The sequence below is a fragment of the Lepisosteus platostomus genome, chromosome 13 (assembly GCF_059453375.1).
Source record: "Lepisosteus platostomus isolate fLepPlt1 chromosome 13, fLepPlt1.hap1, whole genome shotgun sequence".
Taxonomy (NCBI): domain Eukaryota; kingdom Metazoa; phylum Chordata; class Actinopteri; order Semionotiformes; family Lepisosteidae; genus Lepisosteus; species Lepisosteus platostomus.
In genome coordinates this window covers 11,028,770-11,041,249 of record NC_142623.1, presented here as the reverse complement: position 1 = coordinate 11,041,249, position 12,480 = coordinate 11,028,770, and the positions used below count along the sequence as shown (strand labels likewise).

General features: G+C 43.2%; 1 protein-coding gene across 1 annotated transcript; it reads left to right on the top strand.

Moving 5' to 3' along the window:
- The first annotated feature begins 1,387 nt into the window (after nucleotides 1-1,387).
- LOC148649892 (pancreatic secretory granule membrane major glycoprotein GP2-like) lies at nucleotides 1,388-10,760 on the top strand. The gene is made up of 11 exons (XM_088603104.1): nucleotides 1,388-1,540; nucleotides 2,412-2,527; nucleotides 2,960-3,715; nucleotides 3,910-4,014; nucleotides 4,267-4,469; nucleotides 4,614-4,771; nucleotides 6,022-6,267; nucleotides 8,216-8,375; nucleotides 9,339-9,405; nucleotides 9,502-9,540; nucleotides 10,533-10,760. Exons 2-11 carry the CDS (start codon nucleotides 2,458-2,460, stop codon nucleotides 10,595-10,597), a joined length of 1,869 nt encoding a protein of 622 aa, XP_088459230.1. The 5' UTR covers nucleotides 1,388-1,540; nucleotides 2,412-2,457; the 3' UTR covers nucleotides 10,598-10,760.
- The last annotated feature ends 1,720 nt before the right edge of the window (nucleotides 10,761-12,480 follow it).

Below are 12,480 nucleotides of genomic sequence, written 5' to 3'. Positions count from 1 at the left end.
ACACTCTGGACGGGATGCCAGCCCATCACAGGGCCCACAGAGACACAAACACTGACACCGATTTTCCCAAAGGTCAATTAACCCACCAGTATGTCTTTGGACTGTGGGAGGAAACACTACAGGTCCAGAATTGATCCAGGGACCCCAGTACTGCAAGGGCAGGATTGTGTATTGTTGTGTTCATTTTTGATTTTGAGTGTTTAAAATGTTTGTTAAAGAGTATGTCCTGACTAGATTGTCAATCACTTTTTCCTCCTGTGTTCTGGGACACAGGAAGGTGCTGTTGTTTTCAGCACAAGGTCAGGGTCGAAGCTGAGACAACTTCCATCTGCCTCCCCTCTGTCTCCACCTCGCCTTGTTTTTATACAAGTTGTTTGTCAGCAAGCCTACAGCTTGTACGTCCGTGGTGTACCATTAACGAGACCTCGTTTAACGAGATTTTATTTAGTGCCAGAACCGTGGGATAAGAGCACATGACACCTATGAACAACAACTAGTTACAGTATGTCCTAATAAATGGGCATGATTTTCTGCTGAAACCTTTATCAGGACACATCCAGAGTGGGTGAAACAAATGTATCATTTTCCCACTTCAAAATCCACTTGTGAGTGGACATCAGAAAAGCAGAGCCACCTTCTTCCCTGATGGAGTAAACATAAACGTCTGTAAAAAGTGCCTTGAAAATGTAAGTAATTTTGAAAGATAGACATTATTTATTTTCTCAAAACCTAAAATACCATATATGAACTAAAATATGCCAATCTTTATAAAAAAAAAACCCTAGTAAACATCTTTTCAAAATGTCATATTCCATGTCAAATGAAATATTTCTTTCCATATTAAAGATATCATGATATTTCACTTTATTTAAGCTTAAGTTACAGGTTAGGTACAAGAGTTTTCACAACCTGGTAAAATCAGGAATTAAGAAAACAAATAAACGTGAGCGTTATGCTTATGGGAATATTTTAGCCTTTTGGAAGGCAGAAGATTGTACCCCTCATTATTCCTATAGGTTTAAAGGTTTGCTTGTGTAATGCAGCAACACCACCTCCAATAATAATACCCTTTATTTAGCAGGTAAGCCAATTGAGAACAAATTGTTTTTAATACTGATGATCTGGAGACCCTTTAACGTTTGCATAAACAAAAGTCTGAAATATGAACAGAATTTACAATACCACAGCACCGATTCCTAGTATAGAGAATTCAATGTACTAAGAACACATGGGAAATAAATGTGGTCCCTAACAGAATGTGCCTTTTTCATTCAGTTTTTGTTTCAGAGTAAAGTGGTCCAGTGGGATGGTACCACTGTACCATGGTGACAGTGGGATGAGTCCAGGGGTAGTAAGAGCTAGTGACCTAGTCAAATGAAATTCTTTGGCTTTTTATTTCTCTACAGTGCAGACCATTCGCCAAGAACTTTATCACAGAAAGATAAGTGTTGTGACCAGGGGTAAAACACCACCTGTTGACTTCAGAGAGCTGGTATTTAACCCTGTGGAGAGAAGAAAGACGAAGCACAACTGCTTACAGGTAAGTTCCTAACTCCGGGAGACCAATTTAAGAAAATTAAGATCTTAAAATAAGTATTTATTACATGTTCAAAATGTGTGTCAGTCATGTAGAAAGCAAGACATGAGGTACTGTACATCATACAAATACTTGTATTTATTACAGAAAGCATCTACTAACAATAATTTTAATTGCGCTGTGGTCAGATTCTAGATGTCAGTATCATTTTGTGGTGTTCAAATTACCGTTACCTGGATTTCAATCAGATTCACCCAGGGAGGCATATTAAATTATAATTTTAAAATAATTGTTTCTGGCATGCTACAGTCCATAAATTGTGTATTTTCCAGGTAAACCACAGCTGACAGAAACAGAATCGCAAGACACGCAGATGGAGCAGATGTTTGAAAACTGAGTGTATTTGTTTTAAATTAAACAACTGTAACCTTGAACCGTTTCTACTAATTATATTTATCTTAAGCCTATCAAACAGTTTTGTGAAACAATGTTTAGGGAACCCTCAGTAATAATTACAAAGTGTCAGGCTTCTGTGTCAACTAGAGTGATAGATTTTTAAAATTGTAAATAGCATAGTTCTTTGTAAGTGATGGAAGTGATTTCACTGTGGAATGGAAGGCAACCACAGTCGCTAGTGTACCTACTGTATGTAAATCAGGTTACAGGTGAATTTAATGTCCTTTAGTATGTGTTAATCTAGTTGCTTACACTGAAAAAAACAAGTATGTGCTTAGTATAACCTATAAAAGAAAAAAAAATTCAGTGCTAACAGCTCAGATGTTCCTCACGTTAAGTGCCATGAGAATTGCAATGGACGAAACAAACATCTCTCTCAGTAACTGCTCCTCTGAGTCTTGCTTCTTTTTCATCTCAGGTTTGGACAACTGCAGAATTTAAGGCTGGTCTTAAGAAAACCAAGAATGCTGGTGATAAGGCGTTTGGTTTTATTCCTTTTTTTGTCTACTGGTGCCTTCTGTGTTAACCTTACAGGTATGGTGCAGATCGTCCGAATCAGGCTTTGCTTAAAGCAATTCGCCTTCTTGCATAAATATGCACACGAGAAAAGAAAAAGATCTTAGAGGTTAAAACGTGTATCTTGGTGGGCTCATGAGTGGCTCGTGATGGGCTATCTCCTTTCTGAAACAATATGAACAGGTGTTGATGTGGATATTGTTAAACACTTCTGTTGGCAGCCCACTGTCTCAATTTTCAGACAAACTGCACAGCTGGCGGTGCAGTCTTCTGCCTCATAATTCATTTCAGTGCCTGTGATCAACCCGAGTCTCTCCATGATTGACTTTTTGGTACTTTCAGAAGGTGCCATTGCATGAATTGTTTGTTTATTTCAAGTTGCAACCAACACAGGAAGGCTCCTGATGTACTGTCCATGTGCTCAGGTATTCCCTGTTTTTGCTTTGGCAGGGACATTCAGCACTTGCTCAGACTGCCCGGACAACGCCATCTGCCTGCCTCCCTCGGACCCTGAGCCCTCCTCCCAGGCTGTCACATGCAGCTGCAGGGAAGGCTTCGTGGGCAGTGGCGCCACCTGCTACAACATCACGGATTGCAGCAGCAGCCTGCGGTGCTGTGCCCCGGGCCAACAGTGGTCCAGCCAGGATGGGTGTGCCGACGTGGACCAGTGCGCCGGCCGCGAGGAGACCTGCCCCTCCCCTTACGTTTGCGAAAACGCAGCCGGCTCGTTCCATTGCCTGGCGCGGGGCGACCGGCAGCGCAGCGCCCGCTCCGTGACGTTCATGTGCTCCGGCCAGATGTGCCCAGCGGGGCAAGACTGCTTGCAGATTAACGGCTCTTCCCGCTGCGCCGACCCTTGCCGGCACTACGCCGTGCTGAACGAGCCCTGGCGCGCCACCAACTACACAGACGGCACCTTCAGGTGTGACAGAAATCTGAATGGCTGGTTTCGGTTTTTAGGGTCAGCCGGCGTGCAGATGCCCGAATCCTGTGTTCCCACTCACAAATGTGGAACACATGCCCCCGTGTGGCTCAATGGCGCTCATCCACAGCCAGAAGACGGAGTGGTGAGCCGGGAGACCTGTGGCCACTGGACTGGTGACTGCTGCAATTTTCGACATCCAGTTCATGTTAAAGCCTGTCCAGGAGGATATTTCGTGTACAAGATTCAAAGCACAAATGGCTGTTCATTAGTCTACTGCGCAGGTACTGTCTGACACTCATTTCTGTCTTCTACCATGAAGTTTAGAGAATATCTAGAAACGGAATTTAAGAATAAATGTAAGACAACTGTGATCTACTGTAACTGAAAAAGGAATCTCTCTCATTTTCCTGAGAATATGGTGGCCTGTTTTTGGCGATGTGATTTCACAGACTCCTGGGGTGTTCTCTTCTTTCAGATGTGAATACAGCTGTGTGTGCAAGCTGTAAAGAATACGAAACCTGTAGATCTGATGACAAAGGCAAGTGGAGCTGTGAATGCGAAGATTCAAAAGCCAATGATGGTAAGTGTGTGCAACGTCTATGTAGAGGAATTCTGCCAGATCAGAAACAAGAGATCCCGTGGTTTATCCATACAATCAGACCAGAGATTCTTTGAGTTATCCAAACAATCAGACCAGGGATCCCATAGGTTATCCATACATTCAGACTAGAGATCATCCGGGTTATCCATAAAGCCAGACCAGAATTACAGCTCCTACCATTCCCAGATGTGGATCACAGCATATTGTTTTTTTATGTTTGTGCAATTCCAGAAATGTCAGACCTCACCCCGGAGCTTCAGTGTGAGCCAAATCTCATACAGATTGGCCTCATGAAATGCCAGTTAGAGGCCAGGGGCCTGAACACCTCGTCTGCACACCTGGCGAACAGCAGCTGTCGGGGCCACCGGGAGCAGGGTGGGATGGCATGGCTGACGATGGGCCGCAGGGAGGGCGAGTGTGGAACCAACCTGACGGTGAGGACCCAGAGCACTCCTCCCAGTCCGTTCTGAACTCTTGTGCAGGCGCAGACAGAGGAGAGTCTCAGATCTCGGTTAAGGGCAAGCCTGAACCGCCTCTGTGATCTTTGGTGAATTGTTTTGTTCCCCCTCTCATTTCAGACAAACGGCACTCATGCCATCTACACAAACGCCTTAAGCATCCAAGGGAAGATGGTGGGCAATGTCTTCTTGGTTCCAAGAGTCAGCATCCCATTTTCCTGCGCGTATCCTTTGGACCTGAAGACGAGCCTCGAGGTTGCTGTCAAGCCCATTAAAACGTAAGTTTTTAAAGAGTTGAATGTAAGCCTTGGTGCTGGGTTTGACTCCCTTACAGCTCTGCATTCCTGGGTTCCTGAGTCCAGCCTTGCCAGCCTGTCTGTGTGGAGCTTGCACGTTTTCTTCATGCCTGAGTGGGTTTTCTCCAAGCAGTCCAGTTTCCTCCTCTGAAACACATCCTGCCAAAATGTAATTCAACATCTAAGCTGTCCCTTTTCTAATATCACTGCGGTGAAATTATGTCCTGTCCAGGGAAAGAGTCACTGTGTGCTCTCAGTCCCACTGCAGGTGTCTAATTGATGGGCTTTGGGAAATTATGCTTAAAATGATCTTGTTTTCTACTTTTTCTTCTCACAAGGCATCCAGAATATGCTAAAGTAATGTGGATGAATGTTGCCCTTCATGCTGGGTTTTGAATATTGTGCTATGGGTTCAATGGTTTTAGCCTTGCCAGGACATCTGCGTGAAAGGCACTGTTTGATTTCCCACATTAAATAACCACATCGCTCCTCGTTTGTCTAGATCCTGTTCGACAGTTTCAGATGTTTGCTGGCAGGTGGAAACTGGAAAGACAGTTATTTGGGTAGTGATAATGTGCTTTCAGAACAGTACATTTGGTGCAGTCCCTGTACAGTTCGCCGAATGGATCTGGAGACAGGAGATGGTCAGATATTTTAGTTATTAGCAAGAGTATGTTGTCCCTAATCTGCTAGGAAGATCTGGGTGGTCATCAGAGTTTGTGCTCGGTAGCTATGTCTTAATCTATAACTCTGAGATTGGTGGTTTCTAATAAAGAGGTTAACAACACAGGAGCCAAATCGAATACAGATTGGGCTCAGTCAATTCCAGTTAGAAGTTTAGGGCCTGAGCATCTGTTTGGCAAGGAGTAAAAGTTCTGTAACTGTAAAGCTCCAATTCATCTTTAAGGCAAGTTTGAGACCTGTTTTATTCTTTCTTTGTGTGGGAGGGGAGTAGGGAAACAGCTATAACTATGTAGATTCACTTAATTAAGTCAGACTTGGAGAGCCAAGTGGTTAATTGTAGTCTTTTAATGTTCTATTATATTAGTGAAAAGGAAAATGAATATGAAATTGAACACAATTTGTGAATGTGGCTTTTAAAGCACCGCCTTTGTGCTAATAAGTTTTTAAGGATCTGAAAAACAGATTGAAACAGCTTTGGAAGAGTTTTGGTAAAGCCCTTGTGGTATCTCGTGCACACCTAAAACTTGGGCTGGCTCTGTGTCTTGCAGCACGGTGGAGCTGCGTGTCTCGGGGTTGGGCTGGACCAAAGCCACCATGTCGTTGTACCGCAACTCCAGCTACACTGAGCCCTACCCCGCCGGGGAAGTCAACCTGCCCCTAATGGCCCCGCTGTTTGTGGGGGTCTTCGTGGAGGACATCAAGGAGGACAGATTTGCAGTTGTCTTGGAGGACTGCTATGCCACCCCCTCGGAAGACGCTCTGGACCCCGTTCACTTCTTCTTGATCCAGAACAGGTCTGTAGGGTGGGCCTCCACATTCCCAGAGTTCCCTGCTCCCTGCACAACAGCCCTCTCCCTGAGAACTAGTGGATCAGACTGGCCAATCCTTGACATGCACTTGGTGTACTGTATGTGCCTGTCTGTGTTTGCATGTACATATACTGTATATGTATGCTTGTGCACATGTACAGTATGTGGTTTATACTGTTGTGTGTGTGCTTGAGAACACAATCTTAAACCGCAAGAACACTGTTTTTGCAAATATACATCAGACTTTTTAGGTTGCATGTCTAATGAAAATAAATTTACTTAGAAGATTTGTTCTGATCTCTGCTGCTTTAAAAGACCAGAGCTCTTAATGTTTCTTTATGTTTCACTGAGTAAAACCAATAGTGTAAAAAGCCTCTTGTCTACACACTAAACCAAGGTTTATAAATTCTCAAGATTGCAGATAACTGTGACATAATGTGACATCATGTTATTACACAAGGGGGAGCATATTTTTAAAGGAACAATTAATAGGTTTATTCCATGCTTCTTTTTTTCAGCATGGAATAAACCTATTACTTGTTCCTTTGCAGCCTACGCATGCTGATGCAGCTACCCACCTGAACTACATATTTTTAAATATGAGAGACTTATACAAATGATAGTGTTGTTATAAATAACAGAGCATGTTATACAAATATGAGAGCGTGTTATTATACATGTGGGAGTGTGTAATTAAATGAGAGATTTTGTTATTATAATACATACATTATATACTGATGGAAAATGAAAACACAGCTTTTCCTGGAATGAGAATACTATAGTTATAGCTTATGTACTTTCACAGAAAGTTGTCAATTTATTTTAAGCCCTCTGACCAGCAATACAGCTTGTGCAGTGAGGCATTGCAACTTGCCAATCAAATGAAAGCTCGTTAGGTCCACTTTTAACCAACGAGGTCCAGGTAGAACAATGCCTGATCAGGTCACCTTTAAAAAGGCCTTAATTCAAAGCTTAGGTCACTGCAAAAAAAAGGCCACACTTAGTCAGTTTGCTCTGCATTCCATAATGCCTCGAATGTCACCAGAAGCAAGGGAGAGGCAGGCATGTCATGTGCCAGTGTTGCCAGACACTATGGAGTAAGCCGCTCCACTGTGTCCCAACTGTAGAGAAGGTTTCAGCAGACCGGCAGGACAGATGACCATCCAAGATCTGGTCGCCCTCGAGTGACCACGCCAGAGCAAGACCGACACATCAGACTGGTCCATCTGAGATATCGTTTTAGATCTGCCACCCTTACTGCTGCTGAAACTGCCAGCAGACAGTGACAGGGCAGTAAGGCTCCATGCTACTGGCCTTAGAGCAAGGTGACCTGTCAGAGGCCCTCTGCTCACACCTCCTAGACATCACACCCGACTGCCTTGGGCCAGACAGAGGCTGCGATGGACTCGTCAGCAGTGGCATCAGGTCCTCTTCACAGAAGAGTCACTCTTCAGCCTGTTCCAGGCAGACGGGAGGGCCAGAGTGTGGAGGAGGAGGTGTAGCGTTTCTTTTTTCCATCAGTATATAAAGGAGCAACAGTCGCACAGTGGTTACCACTGCTCCCTTGTAGTGCTGGGGTCCTGGCTTCCATTTCTGGCGTGCTATCTGTGTATTTTATGTTCTACCTGTCTTTGTATGGGTTTCCCCCAGGTGCTCTGCTTTCTTTCTGTGTCCAAAAACATACTGGTACCTTAATTGTCATCTGGGAAAACTGGCCCAAGCGTGAGTGTGTGTGTTTGTTTTTCCACTGTGTGTGCTGTCCAGGGTGTATCCTGCCTTGTGCTCGTTGAATGCTGGGACAGGCTCCCCTGCGATCCTGAATTGAAAGAAGCAGTTAGAAAGTGGATGCAAGGATGTTATATAAAGCAGAGAAATGCTGTTATGGAGTTTTCAGTTGTGTATCGTTCATTGCATGTATGCCACGGTTTCCCAGGTGCCCCATTGAGCTCGCCTCTGTGGTTGTGCCTGAAAACGGAGTCTCCCTTCAAGCCCTTTTCTCAGCCAAGCTGTTCAGATTCATCGGAAACTACGACACCGTCTTCCTGCACTGTGCAATCACGGTGTGTGACAGCACAATGGCCTCCTGTAAACCAGTGAGTACACATGATCTCATCATGGACAGCTCGTGTGCGTTTCCCTTCACAGTGCACAAACTCCAGGGACTTTACACAAGCTTCAACATCTGCACTCGTTTGTACTCTGAGATACAAGTGTGGAAATGTCACTTTGTGTGATCCAAAATGTAAAGCACTCTCCATACTTGAGTTCACTGTCAGGCTTACTCTCAGAAATACATTCTTTTGTTCATGATAAAAATACAATGCAGTGAATGTGCAACTAAGTACAGTTGTGAACCATCTTTTTTAAAAATAGGTGTCTTCTGGTCTTTTCAGTCCTTATATACCTAAATTGGTCAACATAAACATTGTCTTTAGTCTGTGAAAGAAGACAGCTTTAAAACCCAGAAGGATGTCCATAACTGCAACCTGAGACTACTACAAAATTGGGATAATGTGATCCACCTAAAAGTAACATAGTTGTATATAAAGGAAACACTTTTTGATGCACCAGGCAGTGCTGGAAATGGTGTGTGTTGGAGTGCAGCAGGGATCATATTGCCCAAACTGCTATCCCTTTTCCTTCCACTGTAACAGGAGTCAGTCAAGACATGCATACCTTGTGCAACCAAGGTAACTTACATCACCTTACAAACTGTATGTTCATCTAGCCAGAACAATCCAAGGATCTCAGTGGAATGTGAATTTCAACCCCACAAACGGCTATTCTCATTACAGCCTCAAACGAAAATCATGTTAAATCTCTTTTGTGCAAAGAGCCGACACATCATGTCTGTTCAAGTTGTTCCTTCTACTTTAACAAGCCCAAATCAGCATGCAGTGGGGTCCTAATATTGTGATCGCTGATTACTCATAAGTATGCAGAGGTTATACATTGTAAAATATTTTGTAGGTATGGGACATAAAAGTGCCACTTTGTATACTAGACTAAAAGCAGTTTAATATACTGACTGTGTTCTCCATTTCTTTCCCCTGAAGTCATGTCCAGCAAAGAGGTCAGCATCAGTTCCCTTCATTGACATCCTCACGATTGGACCTGTACAACGTAAGTCTGGATTGTAATGTGAATGAGATACCGTATGCTCTGTCTTGTCAATGGGATACTTTCAGTATGTCGTCATGGTGTTCATCTCTCTTGCAGGGTCTCAGGAGCCACCAAAGCAGTCCTCAGCCTCAGCAGGTAATCCACAGCCCCTTACAGAAACAGAGAATCAATCAACCAATCAATCAATCAGGAGATGATTTTTAAGATGTAGAATACCCCTCATCTCATGAGATTTAGTTTATTTAATCTTGCCTATAGAGGACATTTCTTCAGAGCCTGGTATTAATCCTGACAGTTTTCCTCAAACTGAAAAAAAGATTCCCCAGAAACAGCATCAGGAAGAGAATGATTTAACAGATTCCCAACTGGAGAATTCGTAATCCAGAGTCCAACAGATTTTTATACCTCTTTAAAATGTAAATTGATTTTAAAGGATCTTAAGGCTTGAGACTGTAGAGAATGGCTAAATATGGGAAAATCTAGTTTAGCTGATCCAGTTGACTGGATTTTAACTTAATGCGAAACAGAATGCCTGCAGTTCAGAATTCTGGTTTAGTACAATAACTTTTACTACCATCTCAAAGCACTACAGACAAGCACAATAAAATGTAAAATACACGTTAAGACTTTGAGATTAGCACGAGCTGCAAAGAGACACTGAGGTCTGTGCTGCAGGGAGTCACTGAGGTCTGAGCTGCAGGGAGACACCGGGGTCTGAGCTGTAGGGAGACACTGAGGTCTGAGCTGCAGGGAGACACCAGGGTCTGAGCTGCAGGGAGTCATTCAGGTCTGAGTTGCAGGGAGACACTGGGGTCTGTGCTGCAGGGAGACACTGAGGTCTGAGCTGCAGGGACGTGACTGAGCTCTGAGTTTCAGGGATGTGACCAATCAGTATCCACTGATTACAGGGGTGTCAGTACAGGGGTAGGGCAGCCAACCTTGAAAAATATTGGCAGGAGTGTGTAAATGTGCAAAAAGACTCCTTGATGAGCATGTGCTGCACAATTCACAGGTTCATTTGTGTATGAACCTTTTATCATATAAGTACAGTATAATTAAAAAGAGCCTTGAGAACATGCATAAAGTGCTCTTCAGCTGCTACTTACCAGGGGGCTGTGTTTTTTCAGGAACAGCCGGGCCCTGGGTGATCTTCGGCGGCCTCATTCAGGTGCTGCTCCTCCACAAACTCTGAAAGACAAAAGGAAAGAAGACAAAGGGGGAGCTGTCCAGTCCCAGAGGAGCACATAACATGGGGAGGAGAGTGAGGGGCTGATCAAAAAGGCTTTCGTGTTTTAATGGCTCTGCCTGATTGTGATTCACCTTCACACATTAAATAAAAATAAAATAGCCCTGTCTGCCACATTGAACTCTTTCCCTAGGTGGAATCCAGTCAAGCCCTTTGTGTTCTGTTGTTGGAGGACCTGGGGAAGGGTAACAGGCAGTCGATCACGAGAATCCAGGAATCTGCAGTTGGCCATCACTGCCTGGTGGATCAGCAGGAGAAGAGGGCCAGGAGATATCTGATCGGCTGATGCTCCAGAGAGCCTTTGGAGTTCAGTTTTCTCCCCTGTGCTCTCAGGGCCCTGGCTGAACTAATCACTTGATCAGCACGTAACCAAGAGACGTGCTTCACTCGTGTCTCTCCCAGCTGAGGACTTAAAGAAAAACAAAATGTCTGTGCGACCAATCTGAAGGTTGAAACGTAGGCATATGGGAGACAAAATGAAATACAGAAAGGCAGTGCTCTTCTCCTCATTGTACTTCTGCAAAATCTGAAAAACAAAATCAGATTTCGCGCTGGTATAAGTAGAAGTGAGCAAAAAAGAAAGAAACTCACAATGTCAGTCTAATGCAGGTTTTATCATGTCTTTTTAAATCAATAAGAGCTACAGGCCTTGGAGAAAGGAAAGAGGTATTTTATACTGTTATCCGACGTGTAGAGCTGTGCTAAACAGAGAGGCACAGCAAACCCCCTAATAGGTAATGGGACACGGTTCGATAGAAAGAGGATTTTCGTCATCTAATGCATTTTCAAGCCAGATTCAAAGGCAGGTATTCAAGTGTACCTGGCTGCCTCAATAATTTATCAGACTGAGTTCTATGCATTTCATCTCTGATATCAAAACCAAGATTTAATTACAGTGGGTTCAAGGAGAATACAGTATGAGTTAATCTTCTGTACTATTCTAATCATTTGTCACAAGAGACAAATTTTGAAAAACCCAGGGCACGTATCTTGGTGTTAAAAGTGGTGCTGCACAGTACCACATTCTTTTATAGCTTTTATATAAGTCTGTGTCATCTTTATAATAAAGTGATCATTTTACCATCCTAATCATATTCAGACAGCAGGAAAAGCCAGGAGAGACTGATATTCCATTACTGGCCTCTTACCTTTGATATACATCATAAATCTCCAAAATGGCTAAAATGGCAATATCCCCTACAGACAGTGAAATCAGTGAAAGTGTTATTAATACATATGCTATTATATGTATTTCTAGATCTACGTATTGATATTATGCAAATGTATTAGTAACCTCCAGTTTTGTTGAACTTTAGGCTGAAACCTTCAGTTTCTGAGATAATTGACTTTATTTTTCCCATCTTTTATTATAAAGTTTGAAATCTGCAAGTCAAATGCAAACAGATTACAGACTTTAACAGAAAACATACTGTATACATGAGAAAGCTTTCAAAGGTTTTCATATTTGACTAACCATATTAACAAAAGTAATGCAGCCAAAAATGCCCAGAATTTTTAAAACGTTTCTAAGGGTGCAGCCTTAAAATGTGAAGAAGGAAGATGAAAGCTGTTTTTTTTTGGGGTTATTCACCTTCTGCTCAGGTCCGTTTAAACAGTGGCCCCCTCACCCACCTAAATTTCTCTCTCTTCCTGTGACCTGTCCTGTTGTCATGACCACAGTTGCTAAGGAAAAGAGACCTTGAGAGAAAGGAAACATGAACTAGTGATTCAATGGTCCCGTTATATTTAATTCATCAGTGTGAGGCCAGGTGCTCTTTCAGTACTACAGAGGAGGGACAGACATCCCTTTGCAAGCCAGCTTCTATCTG